At 38.8% G+C, this 18,318-nt stretch overlaps 1 protein-coding gene across 1 annotated transcript; it reads left to right on the top strand.

Moving 5' to 3' along the window:
• The first annotated feature begins 2,797 nt into the window (after positions 1–2,797).
• On the top strand, positions 2,798–17,905 carry pcyt1aa (phosphate cytidylyltransferase 1A, choline a). Its single transcript, XM_088348347.1, has 9 exons — positions 2,798–3,099; positions 7,942–8,049; positions 9,848–9,947; positions 10,027–10,143; positions 10,205–10,356; positions 11,754–11,832; positions 12,222–12,364; positions 13,516–13,704; positions 15,666–17,905. The coding sequence occupies exons 2-9, from the start codon at positions 7,942–7,944 to the stop codon at positions 15,888–15,890; spliced, it is 1,113 nt and encodes a 370-aa protein (XP_088204473.1). The 5' UTR covers positions 2,798–3,099; the 3' UTR covers positions 15,891–17,905.
• The last annotated feature ends 413 nt before the right edge of the window (positions 17,906–18,318 follow it).

The raw sequence follows: 18,318 nt of genomic DNA on the forward strand, positions 1-18,318 counted from the left end.
ACTGCTCGCACATTCTCAGCGCACAAGTAAATCTAGCCAGCGCACAAAAATGAGGGCTCAAAATTACTAATTAAGAAGCGACTTAAGTCAAAGTTACAGTGCATGAAGGTAAAAATACACGGTTTCCCCCGACGATGTGTCCTAAATGCGGTATTTTGAAGTCGAGTCGAAGTAGAACGAAGTTGAGTAAAGTTAGCAGAGAACCGGCTTCTTCGGCTTGGCTCACTAAAAGGAACCGGCTCTTTCGGGTCCTAAACGGCTCTTCAGGTTGTTTTTGCTTCTTTAATCCCAACATGACCAAATATTATGTGAAATTATGCACAACATGACTTAAAGGAAGGGGGGAATAAAACAAAAAAGAAAAAAATACCAAAATGAAAAAGTAGTGAAAAGCTGAGAAAAAAAGAAACAAAAGGAAGAGAAAAAAAGAAGGAAAAATTTAGAAAAAAAGCCAGAAAAAAAGAAAAGAAAGAAATGTAGGAAAAAAGTAAATAGAGAACAAAAAGAAAAACGTAACAAAAAAGTAGAAAAAAACACAGAAAAAAGAAGAAAAAGTTTGTGTTGCATTCAAATAATTTCAAATTATATCAAGTGAATCTTGTTGCCAACATTGTACTTCCACTAAAAATGTGATTAAGTACAGTTCTGTATCTTACGACCGATTAAATAAGTCCCCAAAAATGTTAATATGATGCGACAAAATATGTCAGGACATAAAAAGAAATGGATATCTTGTGAAAGAATTGTAAGAACAAACGACGGCCGTACAACCTTTGCAATAGTACATGAGTCAATTCATTCAAAAGAGAAAAATTATTTTGCATTGCCGAAACTCACCAAAATGTAACTTGATGTCAAGTTTTGGACATGTTTGATAATTAATTATCTTGCCACACTTGGGATTATGGTTGCTCACTGTTGTTTCAAGCGTTGCTCACCGACTTTGTGTGAACGCTCAGACTCGTGGAAAATTAGAGGGAACATTGCACAACACAATAATAAGAGGAAAGCACTAAGCACGGGGAGGAAAAAAAAAGATAAAACAATTCTGTTCTGAATATCCTCCTTCCTTCTTGGACAAGGAGAATGATATCCATCCATCCATTATCTGCACCTCTTAACCTCAGTAGGGTCCCAGGGGCCAGGAGCCGATCCCAGCTATCTTTGGTCAGTGGACAGGGGATACCCTGAAGTGGCTGCCAGTCAGTCAAAGTGCACACAGAGACAGACAATTCACACATAGGGACAATTTGGACTGGCCAATTAACCTGACATGCATATTTTTGGAATGTGGGAGGAAACCCACGCAGGCACAGGGAGAACATGGAAACTCTGCACGGGGAGTCCGTGGTAGCTGGAATTGAACCCTGGACATTGGGATGCACTCCAACCATCTGCTGTGCTGCCTGGATGATGATAATAAACTGGTGCTCGCGAGCACCAGGGTGCCGCCTGAGGACAGGTGATGTACCCGTGGACATGTTCTGAAAATAGCTAACCAGTACTGGGTCACTGTGATTTATTAGTAAAATGATTCTTTTTATTAGTTGTCTGAGTCTATCAAACCCTATTTTAATAATTAACCTGGTAGTAACATAGTAATAACATGTATCCAAATCCAGCTTTAAACTTCTCCACAACAGTGTCTCGGACCTGCCTGGCGTGTTCCTCGTTCTTCATGAAGCTCTCTGCGCTATAAACAGACCACTAAGACTATCACAGTGGAGGTGCATTTATACAGAGACTTGATGACACACAGGTGGATTCCATTTAGCATCCTTAGTCATTTAGATCAACATTGAATCATTCAAAAATCCTCACTGAACTTGAGGACAGTTTGCTGCACTGAAAGTAAAGGGGCTTAATAATTTTGCACACCCACTTTTTCGTTTTTTATTTGCTAAAAAAGTTTAAAATATCTAATAAAGCTTGTTCCACTTCATGATTGTATCGCACTTATTGTTAATGCTTCACAAGAAATTAGTTTTATGTCTTGACCTTTGAAGTCTGAAATGTGGCAAAATGTCACAAAGTTCAAGGGGGCCAAATAGTTTCGCAAGCCACTGTATATTGCAGTACATGGGCTTCATGGATGAAAAAAAAAATTCAAGTATTGATAATTATTTTTTAAACAATTAGAATAGAATAGAATTAAAATCTTGTAAGAAACACATTTATTCATTCATCTTTTTATTGAGTTATTTTACAGGAAATACAACAAACTAAATTCCAATTCATGGATTTTGGTAAGCTAATGAGCAAAAAAAATGTTTTTTAGCTAGCTATCTGGCTACCTTTTTAGTTTTGTAGCTAGCTATCTTCATGCATTTGTAGCTATTTACTAAGCTATTTAGTTAGCTTTTTACTTTTTTTGCATACTCTATAGCTAACATGTTATTCTTTTTTGTAGTTATCAAGCTAAATTTTGATCTCCTTTCTACCTAGCTTCTTTTTTTTTTTGCTTTCTATCCGGCTGTTTAGTAGTCTTTTTACTCTTTTATATAGTTATTTAGCTCCCTTTTTAGTTTTGTACCTTTTTACTTTTCTAGCAAATCATCAAGCTACGTTTAGCTATTTAGCAAGCCGTTTAGTTATGTTGCTATTTTAGTATCAAAATGGGTGCAATTTGCGCTAATTAGTAACAAAAAGTAGCTTGAAAAGGTTGAAGACCCCTGGAATAATGGCTCCTTAAGTGACAAGTCAGGTGCTCAACCCCTAGATGGCGACACCACCAAAACATAACCGGAACCGGAAATCATCCCTCCCCGTATCCTTTCCAAGGCTGTGCCACTTTTGTAGTTCCCAAACTGTTGACCTGTCAGCGTTGTAGTTCATTCTGTCACGGCGCCGCCGTCTCCCCCTGCCGCATAAAGGACCAGGGCGTATTTACGAAAAACTGCGAATTTTAAACTCATAACAACGGCCGACTCGCTAAAACCAAGCTACCAAGCCGAACAAGTTGACAGCTAGCATCCAGCTGGTAGTAAACGGTAGTTAGCAAGCTTCCTTCTAGTTAGCCTGGTAGCTAGCTAGCTACGTGAAGGGAGGAGGGGGCGCGACGAGAAACCAACAAGTAGCAACGTCGGACAAAATTGAACTGTGAGTAAATAATCTATTAACATTCATTTATATGATGTTATAAGCTTGTTTAGTGTATTTGTTGCTCCCAAAACTGCTGATCAACTGGTCAGTTGTTATCTGCTGTCATGACATATTTTTTCCCTTGATAAATCGTCCAAATAAATAGTTTTCTCTCACATACCCTGATTTAATACATTAACCACTGTGAACTTCGATTGCAGGGAAATAGTTAGAAATAGTTTGAGTAGGTTGTGACTTCGACTGGCGCAGGAAAGAAGTACTGGAATATTCTCAGAGAGGACTCAAAAAGTTGTATTCAAGATCCAGAATCATAAATCAAGTGAGCCGTCCTTCTCTTATTGAGATGGTTGGAAAATAGCCAAACAGTTTGTTTGCAAATCTAAAAGATATCTCAAAGCAAAATATCAACAGTCTACTGTAAAAAAAAATGTTAATATTTATATTAGGGGTCACAAACTCAATTTACTGGGGGCCGCATCCAATAAAAGCACCGCTCTCTAATATATTTTTCCCACCCAAAATAAGATCTTAACTTAAAAACTACACTAAGAACGAAGAATATTGATAATCTGTATTAAGACAAACCACTGGAAGTGGTTCCCCCGACGACCCAGGTGGTAAGGAATCAGCGATCTGTGAATAAATAGATAAAATAATAAAGATAAAGTTAAAAAATGAAGGCTTAAAGGAACAGTGCGTATTACTTGATCAGTAGTTGTCGTTGTATTTTGTCATGCAATTGAAAACAAGTGCTTAAAAGCCCTAAAAGAAATAAAAACTAAAGGGATTTAAAGTGACAAAACCGCATCATTTTTCCTGTCATTGTTTTGGCCAGCCTTTCACAGGGTTTTTGATTTTTGGGGCGTATCCGTAGCAGCAAAACGGTAGACAACCATACAAGCTCCCTTTATGTAATCGTCATGTTATGTAAAATAAATGTAAATTTCTCAAGCTGTGAGTATTTTAAAAATGAACATTTTTACGATGGGTGATCTTTTTTTGCTTTTTATTTTAATTCATATTGTTTTTTTTTTAATATTTTTACAACTAGGGGGCACTTAATAATACAACTTGTCCCTTTAGAAACTAAATATTTGAGTAGAGGAATGGAATAAATACTATTTGCATTCCATTGGGTGTATTAACAGTCTTTATCCTTTAACTTTATGAACATGAAACGTTAAACATGGACAATTGTGCACTTTAATTTATTTTAACATCAAATTCAATCTGTACCTTTGCGGATGAAATCGGCCGCTGCCGCACAAGTCAGTCTAAAGTTTTATATCCATTGTCAAGTAGATAAACTATGTTTAAAGCTCCAGTGTGTAATATTTGAGCACTCTATGGCACTGTATCATCTAATACAGGGGTGGCGAACATGCGGCTCTTGGCTTATAAGAATGTTGATCTTTGCCTCATCATATTTTCTATATACTGTGGCTCTTTGCCTTGATTCATGTTTAGTTTTTTGGTGTGTATTGAGGGTGGACACTTTCCTTGAATTCAACACAAGACCAATACTTGTTGTATTGTAAGGAGAGGAGTGTGTCATGGGAAATGATGTGTTTTTAATTGTGTGTGTGTTTGTGTGTGTATGTCTGTCATGGCAGGTCAGTGCGTGGTGTGGCTCTTTGACTCTTACAGTTAAAAATGTCGGCTCTTTGTATCAAACTTGTTCGCCAACCCTGATCTTATACGATCAAAACCCATTGCAAATAAAGCACAGGCACCACAGCAAGATGCATGACAAACATGGTCGGTGAATTCTAGGGTAGGGATTCCACTATGCAAAATAAATAATTTTCTCGACCTATTTTTGATAACGTCCCTCACCTGGTATCTTGCGTCCTATAAATTTAAGTAGAATGTGTCTTTGTACAGCCCATAATCACAAGAAGTCTCAAAGGGCTGCACAGACGACAGACTGTTTCAAACTACAGACTATTATTACACCATCTGATAAATAAGTGGCTATTTAATTGAATCAGCTAATTTGTTGAAACTTATAGTCTGTGATGTAAACGCACTGCCATGGGTTAAACTAGGGAATATCTAGGGAATGAAATTGCAGGTCAGGCATAGATCTATCTCAAATTTTAGCTAGTGAATCTTAAATCCTGCCTAACTAACTATTACTGAGAAAGCATCATTATTAAGCTTTCATATAACGGCTGGGGCCTAAAACTATCGTCTTGCAGACCACAAGTTTGAGACCCCGCATTTGTTATAACCATACCATGATTTATTTTTTATTATGACTAAATAATGACCGTGATATCCTCCTCTCAATGCATTCTTCCTTTTTTATATACACAAAAACTGTTTGACATAGGAAATACTTTTTGATGCAATATCGCCAGTGAAACTGATATTACCAACGAAAGTGTTGAGTAGGAAGCATGCGGTCAAACAGGACTTGTGGCTCCCGTCCTAATTTAGCACTGCAGCAATGTACAGTATGATGACATGCGCAGGCCTGGCAGAGCGTCGGCGCGTCTGCCATCGCCTTGTAATTGTGTCGGATTTTATGTAATGTGCACAGCTGCAACGTTCACTCGACACGAAGCCGACAGAGGCCCTTTCAAAATAACAAACTTCCTTTGAAAGCCTCAGGCAAAGATTTTTTTGTCGCATGTCCGGAGTTGGCCTTTGAGAAAAGGAACTTGTCAGTGTTACATCAGATGTTGTGGCTAAATCTTGGCTTGCCATTCCTCTTGTATTTATTGTTTAGACACCAGGCTTGTGTTTATTACTGTTGCGAAGCATGGTGACATTAAGTACAAAGACTTTTAAAAAAAACTGATATTTTTGGTGCACGCAGCTCACTAATTTCAAAACAAGCAACAAAATAGTACGAAAAGATCTTTGAAAAAAATCAATTCTTCTGTCTATTGACATGTTGAAATCTACTGTAAAACAAATAGAATCAAATATGTATTGAACATGACTGCATTGTTTCAAATGCCTTTTATTTTATTGCGAATGCCCAAAGAGGAGTAACCATATCTAGTAGTCTCATGAGTTGTTTCAAGCAATTTGAACACAATTGCCGATGCTTTACATGTAGACAAACAGTATTGCAACCTTTAACAGGCATGTGTTCTTCTCCTTCTCTGCAGATACTGAAATGTTTTAACTACCGAAAGAGTTTACATAGTTGTAGATATTTCTGCATTTATGCAAATTAAACACACTTGTCCCCTATTTACATCTGAGACCTTGCAGCAATATTTAGTCACAGGGAAAGGGAAAATAATCGTGCTTAATTTATGTTCTATTCAGTGTTTGACATGCGTTGTTTGGATTTTTAAACACAAATGCAAATAATCAAATGCTAACCAATTATTACATTAATCACTGACTAATGTCACAATCCATTAATTATTTAGAAACAATTTGTTTTAGAAATCCCCCTACTCCAGGGAATTTTAGGTATTCAACATTTTTTTTCCATTGTTTTATTGTTCAGGATGAAAGACCATTTTAATCAAAATTAGTTAGTTGATGTAGGAAGCTAACTTTATTGGTAGGTTTGATAAAATAAAAATTGAATGTATTATTTACATCATATTTTTCAGCCCATGTTCTTTTTAAGAGTAATTACCTATTTTGGCGTCTCAAATGGGATTATTTTGAAGTTGTACTGGAATTTCAAATATACTAAATTGTATATATACTAAATATAAATCTGGTACTTAAAGACTACTTAGAACCAGATGAATGTTTTACAGTGTTATAAATAAATGAAACCTCTATTGCAGTGGATAGCTCATTCGCCATCACGCGCAAAGTCTCCGGTTCGAGACCGGGTGGAAAAATTTGATGGCCTGAAGAGGGACGGGCACAACCAGGCTGTGCTTGGCTAAGGACACAATTTCAGGAAATGGTGCCCGTACGACTCTAGTGGTTAAGCCCTGGAAGGAGGGTCTTTGAAAGCTTCCATTCTCTGCTCTTTAAGGTCTTCTGCAAACTTGCGCAAGACCAGCTCGTGTCGCCATCGATACTTACCCTGCACCAGTGCTGTCTTGCAATTGGACAGGATGTTGTAGACTTGGGTTTAAGGCATAACAGAGCTGGCAGTTCTCCTCAGAGCCATACCTCTGCCTCAGATTGCTTGGACTTGGTAGGGTGACGTACGTGGCCCGATGAGGAAACCTAGCCTTATTTAGGAATATTCTACACGTGGGACCCCTTGATGGTCCAGTTGATCACTCCATCCCAGGTTTTCCATGGCCCTTGTTGCGCCTGACTGAGCGCCTTGATCTTGGATTGCTCTTCCTGGTGCCTGACCACCTTTTCAATCACCATATCTTTCCTTTCGTGTAGCGCTTTAAAAAGGTTGGTGAGCCTCGGTGTTGACGTTTTTTTGCTTGATTTGATCAATTTTAGAACATCTGGATCATGGTTTTTCCCTATTTTGCGACGCACTAGCAAACAGCTATTAAATTATAATCTGTTACGTTTTCTATCATTATAATTTAAAATAGCTTTCTTTTAGAACACAGGGATTGAAATGAAAGGCTTTCTAGTTAAGCTGATTCACCAATTTTTAAACAGATTAATAAAATAATCATTTCGGAAAAATATTTGTGGCCACGTCGAAATTGGAATTTGGACTCTATCATTAGGAAATGCTTAGTGGGCAAAATTGATGTTCTCAAAATAGCAACAATGCCACTCAGCTGACAGCGTGCAACACAACGGGGTCATCTGAAGTCAATAAGCATCGAATATGGCTTCCGTGTCAATGCGACATCTGACATTATCCGGGCGACCGGCAACTGTCACTATCTGCATGTGTCACGCTCATTTTTCTTCACCTTTGACTGACTGCAGATGCAGAGCACGGACGAGCCGCTCCTGTCCAGAAAGAGGAAACGAGATCTGTCCAACGCGGACAGAGAGGTGGGGGAGAGGATCGGGAAAATCCCACGATGCACTGTGGTGAGTCTGCACCCTGTGTGTGTGTGTGTGTGTGTGTGTGCACGCCACTGAGGAGGGTCACGAGGTGCATGATTGTATATGCATGGGTGGCCAACCTGGTCCTCAAGAGCCGTATGTCCCGCAGGTTTCTCTTCTCCAGCTCAGGTGTTGCAAAATTTCAGCTGTAGCAACCTGTAGCATGAACTAGGTTGTTAGAATCATCTGTATTTGAGCAAAGAAACTCCCAAAACATGCAGGACATGTGGCTCTTGAGGGCCAGGTTGGGCACCCCTCCGCTAATGGGCCTTTTTCTGTACCTGTTGGATTTGCTGTCTCATTAATGTTCTCCGATATTGAAAATAAATTAAGTCAAGTCAAGTCATGTTTTTTTGTATAGGCCTTTATCACAAGGAGTCTCAAAGGGCTGAACAGACCACAGATTATTTCAAATTACAAACTATTATTACACCATCCCCTGATCTAAAACCTACATGAGGGCAAGGAAAACCTCAAACCTTCAACAATTTTAAATATAAAATTACAGTTTAGATATTTTTCTATTATACTATATTTGCTTTTTTTTACACTTGTGATTTGTTTTGGAAACATATTTCACAATTTTCTTTATGAGAAAATTACTATTAAAGACACATTTGTAATTAAAGCTCCACACTCCAAACATGAAATTATTATGCATATTTTCTTAGGATAAGAGTTACTTTACTTAACTGACTAAATTTTAAACTTATTTCACCATTAAAACAAGAAAAATTACTCTTTAAAAAAAGTTTTTCCTTCTGCCACTTTTGACAGTTCTGATTAATTTAGTTATTGATTTTCTTATTTTACAAGACAATCAAGTTAAAAATATGATAGAATAAGAATGGCGATAACTTTTAATTAGCACATTATCTGACAATGAGTTAATTTATTTTACATTTTTACACTCTAATCATAGTAAATTACACCGTACACAGTGAAGAATTCTAAATCCATTTGCAGCAATTTTTCCTCATTTTAAGGATTCTCTTTCCTCTTTAACTATATTTCTACCTTGTTTTTATATTAAAATATAAAAAAGAAACTCACATAAATATGTATAAATATATGCTGATTGCCAATACCTATAAATATTTTTATTAATTTAGATAAACGGTATTTTAAATGAGCCCTGCGACTGGCTGGTAACCAGTTTAGGGTGTCCCCTGACCACTGCCCGAATATAGCTGGGATGGGCTCCAGCACTCCCACGACCCTACTGAGGATAAGCGCTGCAGATAATGGATGGATGGATGATATTTTAAATGATCTGCAATCTACGATATCAGACAAGGGATATATTTTAAGTATAATTTTTCTCATTTTATCAAGCAAACTCTTGGAAAAATGATTGTAAAGGAAGAACAATAATACAAAATATTGACAGTAGAGATTTTATTACTTATATTCATTTTTTTTTTCTTATTTTGGTAGTTTTATTTTGTTATGTTAGCATGGTGTATTTCTTTGTAGAAGAAAGAAACATGTTGAAAATAGTGTTTTTTTTCTCCTATTTTACGACCAAAATATTGGTTTTACATTAAATTAGGGTGGATATTTCACTTCATTACAATTAGTATAAAAATATAGAAAACAAATAATACCCCTAATATTCTGCCGAAAAGGATCTTTCAGGTTTTAGCTACGAGCTTATTTTGTCATATTGCCCTTTCCTATGTGTGTAGGGTTTTCCTGTTCCACTAGATGAATGTTTTCACTCATTCAGTCTGTAATGTATAACCTTTGCTTAACCCTTCTTGCTGCTTGCGGGCCCCTTCAGGGTTTGAAGCACCCAGCGCCTTTTGCCGACGAGCTAGTGCCGGCCCGCGCTCAACCCTACGAGAGGGTCAACATGGAGGAGGCCAAACGGGGAACGCGGCGTGAGTCCCACCTACGTCCACTCTTCCTTCCATCACACCCTAACATATTTCAACACGATCCCGTTTTCTTTCCGTTCAGCCGAAAGGCCGGTGAGAGTCTACGCCGACGGAATCTTTGACGTTTTCCACTCGGGACACGCCCGGGCGCTCATGCAAGCCAAAAACCTCTTCCCAAACACGCACCTCATCGTAGGAGGTAAGCATTGGAGCTTGATTTGCCGCAAAGGAGCCGGAGTAACCGAGAGGTCCGCTTCAAGTGTGCAGCGACGACCTGACGCACAAGTTCAAGGGCTTCACCGTCATGAACGAGGACGAGCGCTACGATGCCGTCTGCCATTGCCGCTACGTGGACGAAGTGGTGCGCAACGCGCCCTGGACGCTGACGCCGGAGTTCCTCGCCAAACACCGCGTGAGATGTTCAGCTGCGCTCGCTGTTTGAGGTTTTTCTAGGGATGCGCTGAAAAAACGTAAAATGATTCATTGACATGAATATTACTAGATGCTAATCAGTTTTTCGATCTAAGTCATTTTAAAACAACAAACAATACTTATTAATGCTAAAAATCCAATCCATTCGGCCAACAGTAGAACTCTTGAAAGATCGAAAATGCAAATAACACTAGCGAGTCCATTGTACTTTGAGTAAAGTGGCGTGTTATAATGAAAAAGAATTAGCTTTTAGCTGCTACACTGCACACTCTTACCCCATGTAAAATGTTGGGCAGGTAGTTTGAGTTGTCCTTAAAAAGTTTATAATTTAATATTTTCTGTATTAGGCATGTGCTAACAAATCCCAACTGAGTTCAAAGAGCCTTTATATATTTATTTTTTCCACCGTGCCTATCTGTTTTCGATCTTACCTTTACCCTCCGTGTTTTAGCCAAGGAGCGCATTATGTTCGAGGAAACAAGGCAAAGGAGAGGTAGGAGAGGGAGTAGAGTGATGTAGTGGGTGTGGTTGCGGTATTCTTTTATTCTAGGATGAAAATGGTGAAAGTAAGAAAAGGACCCCAGGAAAGTAAGTAAGAAAGTAAGAAAAGGACTCTTTCAAATACAGTCCAAATGTCGAAAATGAAAATTTTTTTAAGCGGATTTGGAAATTTCTTATATTGTACGCGCAACAAAAGGAGCTTGGAAGAAGGTGTGATGATTATTTCAGTCAGAAGATGGCCTCAACAAGTTGAATATTTTTGAAGTTATGGACATCACCTTTAAGTACATGTTTTTGGGGTATTTTAGCTTCTAACAGACAGAAGAGGTCATAGTGACAGGAAAACGAGAGAAAGTCCCATCCGCATATTCGCCAAATTAAAATGATAATAGTGACTTAAATTCTTGACGTACATACCGTGGCTTATTGCCATCACACCGACTTTGTCCCCAAACGCACTAAATCTCTTAACACAAATTCTGTGTTTAAAAATGAAAACGGCTCAACTGCAGTAAATTATCTGTAGTGTTAGCATGCAAACATCTGGCTAGCGGCTAACAAAAGTATGGAAGCAGAGGGACACAAAAAAACGTTTTAGAAAATGTCTTGCAGGTAAAAAGAGCAGAGCTCCCATCATCCCTTTCTCCGCTGACTTGCTCCAGAGTGAAAGCCAGCTTCACACCGCTCGTCTCACTTTTGAAGGGAAATCACAACGTTGTAATTTCACCGCATTTCGGTTTTACTTTTTTCAGACGAAACCAGAAATGCTCTTTTGCTCATTTTCGGCAGAAAAACATTTCAGTGCATCCCTATTTTTTTCTTTCGACATCCCATACCACTGTGCCATTAATGAAGGTATTTATTTATTCGGTTCAGATCGACTTTGTGGCCCACGACGACATCCCATACTCCTCAGCAGGAAGCGACGACGTCTATAAGCACATCAAAGAAGCAGGTATACAAGATGGCTATTCAAACAAGCTGGTGACTATTCCATCCGCTTTGATGAGAGCCCCGAAAAGCTCACTAATAATTGCTTTCCAAACGATTGTGTGTAAACTATTTACACTAGTGGAGGCGAGGTAGGATTGGATGTATTGCAAATTATGATGAAGGAAAAAAATATTGATTGTACTTTCAATCATCGAGAGGAATTTATCTAAATTATTAGTCATAAGGTGTGATTGAATGCATTCAAGGTGAATCATAGTGTTCTAAATTGAAATTTCATAACATGTCAGAGTTGAGAAGGCATGATTCGATTGATCCTATTTTGTGTCTGCTTACTTTGCTGCAATTTCTGGCCGGTTCCTCACCCAACCTCGATGTATCGACCTCCCCCAGGCATGTTCGCCCCCACCCAGCGGACGGAAGGCATCTCCACCTCGGACATCATCACGCGCATCGTACGCGACTACGACTTGTATGCCCGGCGCAACCTGCAGAGGGGCTACACGGCCAAGGAGCTCAACGTCAGCTTCATCAACGTGAGAAACATGGCTGCCAGGGTCTGACTAGATCCTCCCGAGCCCCGCTTCTCGACCCAGTGTTCATTTTACCTCTGAAAAGTGATGGGTCCCGGGGACTCGCATGTTCAAAAATCCCCAAAATTTGGTGTTGTAATTGTATTGTAAATCGGCGACAAATATATAATATAAATCTATATATTCATTCAGTTTTATTCATCACAGTTTATTGGTAATACAAATCAGTTATCACTTCAAGATTTTTCAGTTCACAACAATATTGTACATTATACAGAATAATATTGCTGAAATAATTATATTAATCTATATTTTCATTTAGTTTTAATCATCACGGTTAATTGGTAATACAAAGCAGTTATCACTTCAGATTTTTCAGTTCACAATATTGTAAATTATACAAAATAGTATTGCTGAAATATTAGTCTATATATATTCATGCAGTTTTAATCATCACAGTTAATTTGTAATACAAAGCAGTTATCACTTATTTTTCAGTTCATATATTCTTCGGTTTGCTGTCACGCCACAGTTGTTTTGCCTTCTCAAGGTCCAATCCATTATCATCACTCTCATAGCGTAACCAGGAATAAAATTAAGGTCATTTTGGCAGAAAAGTCCTTATCTTGCTTAGGAGTATTATTTTGTCTATTTTCTTTCATCGAGTCGTCCGCTTAAACACACGTGTTTTCCTAGCCTCTCGTGTTTTCCTAGCGTTCTTCCGAAGAATTTCTCCGCCGTTTCTTCGTGCCGGAATTATTGCCGTTGTTATCACTTTCGGCATTATGTTTCGACTTATTACTGACACTGAAGAAATTACCAATTTTGTGTTGATTTTCACATTAAATCGACGACAGCCACCACTACAATGACGTAATATCGAAGAAACGAGATCTCGTTTGCCGAGATTGGCGTGCAGACGAAAACTCGAACCGCGAGACCAAAACAACGATGGCGGATCTGCCTGACGAAAAGTTTGGAGTGCGGTAAATCTTTGTTAAAAATAAAAGTAATCGGGTAATAATGACAATGAAAAAGTTGCGACCCCGGGATGCACGTTGATTCGATACTATGCATTCTCAGCAAAAACGATGCGTCTAGGACGCGGGGACGCGGGCAAACGAGAAAACTGACGACCCCCTCGCTTTTCGCAGGAGAAGAAGTACCACTTGCAGGAGCGCGTGGACAAGGTGAAGAGGAAGGTCCGTGACGTGGAGGAGAAGAGCAAAGAGTTTGTCCTGAAGGTGGAGGAGAAGAGCATCGACCTGATCCAGAAGTGGGAGGAGAAGTCGCGGGAGTTCATCGGCAACTTCTTGCAGATGTTCGGGCCTGAGGGAGCGCTGGTGAGAACCATAACGAACAGAACGAGTCAAGTTAGTGTTAAAGCGGACCAATTTCAGCTATACCAAATTACTTTCTACTTTATTTTAAATTGATATGGTTTTTAGCATTTCAAATAAAGTACTAAAAAAAACCTTAACAGCTAAAATGTTGTTCTTAACACCATTTTTTAGGTTCTCATGCGCTACATAGCTCTTTGGTATTTGAAAATGAGCTAATTTTGTGAGTTATTATAAGCAGGATTTTGGGGCTTTTAAAACAAATGGCCTAATGTTTTGGGTTGTTTAAAAAATCAGCCAGTTAATTGGTTTGTTTTGTACAATGTGGGCCCAGTTTGTTTTGATTTTATTACAAAAATATTTGGCTGGGTAAAACTAAATTATCAAATTATAGGGGGTTGTTATTTAAGAAAAGAAGAAAAAGAACAGTTACCAATATTATTACATATTTTTAATAAGATATCATATTTTTAGCACCAAACAACTTAATTGTTAGTGGTTTTCAAATAAAACTGGATTTTTCTGCATTAAAAGTGGAAAAAAAAATATATATATATATTCCAATTTTCCGAGCTTCGTTCGGTTTGGAAATTTCGGTTCGTTTGGCAATTTGCATACTCGGCAGCCAATCGGAAGCCTGCATCAAATAACTTCGTGCTTCCGGACTTTCCCGAGCGTTATGAGGTCCCCCATTTGCATATCATTTTCCAAAGTAGACACACAGAACACAAGACCCTAAGGATAATCGATGCAGATAACGAATGGATGGATGGACCATGCAGCCCTAGTTCCTATCAACCATTGCCACTTTCACTGTCTTTACAACAAAATGATCCTAAAGATCCTTCCTACAAGTTTAATGTTGCTACCTATGACTTAACCCGATTTTGTTATCATCGGAACAAGTGTTACTTCTAAGCTGTGCGCGTGCGCAATTGCGCACTGCTCGCACATTCTCAGCGCACAAGGAAATCTAGCCAGCGCACAAAAATGAGGGCTCAAAATTACTGATTAAGAAGCGACTTAAGTCAAAGTTACAGTGCATGAAGGTAAAAATACAAGGGCTCCCCCGACGTTGTGTCCTAAATGCGGTATTTTGAAGTCGAGTAAAGTTGAGTAAAGTCAATAGAGTTTGTCGAGAACCGGCTTCTTCGGCTCGGCTCACTAAAAGGAACCGGCTCTTTCGGGTCCTAAACGGCTCTTCAGGTTGTTTTTGCTTCTTTAATCCCAACATGACCAAATATCATGTAAAATTATGCACAAAATGACCTAAAGGAAGGGGGGAATAGAACAAAAAAGAAAAAAATACCAAAATGAAAAAAGTAGTGAAAAGCTGAGAAAAAAAAGAAACAAAAGGAAGAGAAAAAAAAGAAGGAAAAATTCAGAAAAAAGACAGAAAAAAAAGAAAGAAATCTAGGAAAAAAGTAAATAGAGAACAAAAAGAAAAAAGCAACAGCTCGGAAAAAATAAACAATGACATTTTTTAAAGGAATTTAAAAAAAAGTTGAAAAAAAAAGAGAACGTTTGTGTTGCATTCAAATAATTTCCAATGATATCAAGTGAATCTTGTTGCCAACATTGTACTTCCACTCAAAAATGTGATTAAGTACAGTTCTGTATCTTACAACCGACTAGATAAGCCCCCAAAAATGTTAATATTATGCGACAAAATATATCTGGAAATAAAAAGAAATGGATATCTTGTGAAAGATTGAACAAACGAGGTTTGTGGGCCGTACAACCTTTGCAATAGTACATGATTCAATTCATTCAAAAGAGAAAAATCATTTTGCATTGCCGGAAACTCAGCAAAATGTAACTTGATGTCAAGTTTTGGACATTTGATAATGAATTATCTTGCCACACTTGGGATTATGGTTGCTCACTGTTGTTTCAAGCGTTGCTCACCGACTTTGTGTGAACGCTCAGACGAAATCTCAAGGTCCTGTTGCGTTTGTGAACAGAAACACATGCTGAAGGAAGGCAAAGGCCGGATGCTGCAGGCCATCAGCCCCCGGCAGAGTCCGAGCAGCAGCCCCACCCGAGAGGAGCGCTCACCCTCGCCTACCTTTCGCTTACCCTTCTTCAACAAAACGTCCCCGCCTCCCTCGCCCTCCGCTCACCACAGCGGGGCACGGGGTTACCTGGTCAGCGAGGACGACGATGACGAAGAAGACGATGAGAATTAGTTTTCCACAAAGAAAAACCCGGTTCTGGTATTTTCGAGCACTCAGATGTTCATATTTTTGTGCACTTCTACAACACGTAGTGTGTAGGGTCTAATCATGAGTAACCTTGGCTTTATTAACTCCGTTTCAGGGTTCTTCTCTTTCAACTATGGAGCCGTAGTTCAATTTTGATGCTTATTTACATGACGTCCATGCATTATTTTTTTAGTTAGCTTTAACTGTTCCCATTATGAACAAATACAGGCTGTTACTTGACATTTCTGAGCATGTTCTGTCTTGTGTGTTAAAACGCTAAACCGGGTGTGATCATGACCCATGTTCCCTCCAAGCTGTGTGTGTGCGCACTGCCCACAAAGAAAAGCTATCATGCACTTAAAAATCAGGGCTCCAAATTGCAAAATGAATTCACTTGCAAATTTGGGGAGAAAAGAAGGCAAAAACCACGTAGGCTACCTCTGCGGTCTACGTAGCTCTGTGACCTTTCTTACCTGTGTGACTACGTCAATGTTGCCGCGCAAATTTCTGTCTTTTTTTTTTTTTAGAAAGATTTTTTTTTTTTAGCTCTTTTGGCTCGGCTCACTAAAAAAAAGCTGGCTATTCCCGCCCCTAAACAGCTCTTCAGATTGTCATCAAATATGTAGTATGACTCACAAAATGACTTCTAAAGGAGGGATAAAAGGAAAAATAAAAAGGGGAAAGCAAGAAAAACGAAAGGTATAAAAAAAAGGAAATAACCAATAAAAGAATAAAGGAAACAAAAGGAAAGCAAGAAAAAATGTACAAAGATGGGGTGAGATTATAAAAAATAAAGAAAAAAAGGTAAAGACTTTGGGGGGGTGCTTTGATTCGTCTAATGTTACTAAAAACAGATTGCAAATTAATTCAATGCAACAGTCAATTGTTTTGTCAACATTGTACTTCCATTAAAAAGTGTGATTAAATACAGTTCTGTATTGTGCAACCAACTAAATAAATCCACAAAATGTTAGGATTATCTCATTAGCTGCACCGCTTATCCTCAGTAGGGTCGCGGGGGTGCTGGAGCCCATCCCAGCAATCATCGGGCAGTGGGCAGGGGACACCCTGAACTGGTTGCCAGCCGATCGCAGGGCACACAGGGACAGACAACTCGCTCGCTCATCCACACCTGGGGACAGTTTGGACCGGCCAATTCACCTGAAATGCATGTCTTTGGAATGTGGGAGGAAACCGGAGTGCCCGGAGGAAACCCACGCAAGCACGGGGAGAACATACAAACTCCGCACAGGAAGTCCGGTAGCTGTATTTGAACCCACACAGGAGGTTCCCAAGACCTTAGAACTGTGCCGCACACGCGCTAACCACTGCACCGCCGTGCTGCCATGTTAGGATCATGTAACAAAAAATACTTTTTCAAAATCTTAAAGTTGTAAAAACCATAGGTGAGGGTTGTGCAACCTTTCCAATTTTACATCTGCCAATTTATTAAAATTTAAAAAAAACTTACTAGTGTTGCCCGAAAGCCAGAAGAATGTAACGATTTTAAGTCGGGTTTTGGACTTGTTTGCTCAGGATTCGGTTGCCATACTTGCTCACCGTTATTCCATGCGATTGCTCGGATCCGAGGAAGCTTAGAGGGAAAATGGATCATGACACTCTTCTCAAACCCCCTCTAAACATAAGTAATCACTTGCAAACCTGCTCGACTAGTTCTATCCAATATAAAAGCTGTACCAAAAAAATATTGTTTTCTCATTAGGTAGCAAGTGCACCCAATGTGCACTAGTTTCTCTAAAGCAATGTATCGCCATTGTAATACATCCTTTTTTTTTTTTTGCAAATGTTGAGGTGTCTTTAAAAAGATGCATTCTGTCAGATGTCAACTACTCCCTGTGGCCAGTTCAGTGTCGGCCATTCGTATAGGTTTTAAGTGTATTTTAAGCTTGTTTTTCTCTCTGAGAGGCATTTAGATCTCTCTATGTAGGACTTTGAAAAAGGAAAATGGGATGAAAGTATTAAACGTGTTGGCCAAAGCATGTGTTGACTGTTTCATTCCATCTCACCAGGCTGACCCGCTTCCACTTTTTATTATTGGATTATTAAATGACTGAGAGATACTTATTTGTGATCATTTGTGCAAAGTTTTTTCAGTTTGATAGCGTTTCTACAATGATAATCTCTTTCCTGCGGGTTTTCATTATTAAAATTAGGTTTAAGATGGGCTCAAACTATAAAACGTGCCAGTTAGTCATCACATTTCAAGTCAAGTCATGTCATTTGTATAGCCCTTAATCATGAAGAGTCTCAAAGGGCTACACAGGTTATTGCAAACCACAGACCATTATTACACCATACCCTGATCTAAAACCTACATGAGGGCAAGGAAAAACTCAAAATGAGGAAAATGAAGAAACCTTGAGAAGGGACCGCACATGTGGTAATCCCCCTT

Source organism: Urocampus carinirostris, chromosome 1, assembly GCF_059441175.1.
Source record: "Urocampus carinirostris isolate Australia breed hairy pipefish chromosome 1, RoL_Ucar_1.0, whole genome shotgun sequence".
NCBI classification, from domain to species: Eukaryota; Metazoa; Chordata; class Actinopteri; order Syngnathiformes; family Syngnathidae; genus Urocampus; species Urocampus carinirostris.

Coding starts and splice junctions, on each gene's coding strand:
- pcyt1aa (XM_088348347.1), top strand. CDS start 7,942: ATGCAGAGCACGGACGAGCCGCTCCTGTCCAGAAAGAGGAAACGAGAT. Junction 10,357..11,753: donor AGTTCCTCGCCAAACACCGC/GTGAGATGTTCA, acceptor TATTCGGTTCAG/ATCGACTTTGTGGCCCACGA. Junction 13,705..15,665: donor TCGGGCCTGAGGGAGCGCTG/GTGAGAACCATA, acceptor GTTTGTGAACAG/AAACACATGCTGAAGGAAGG.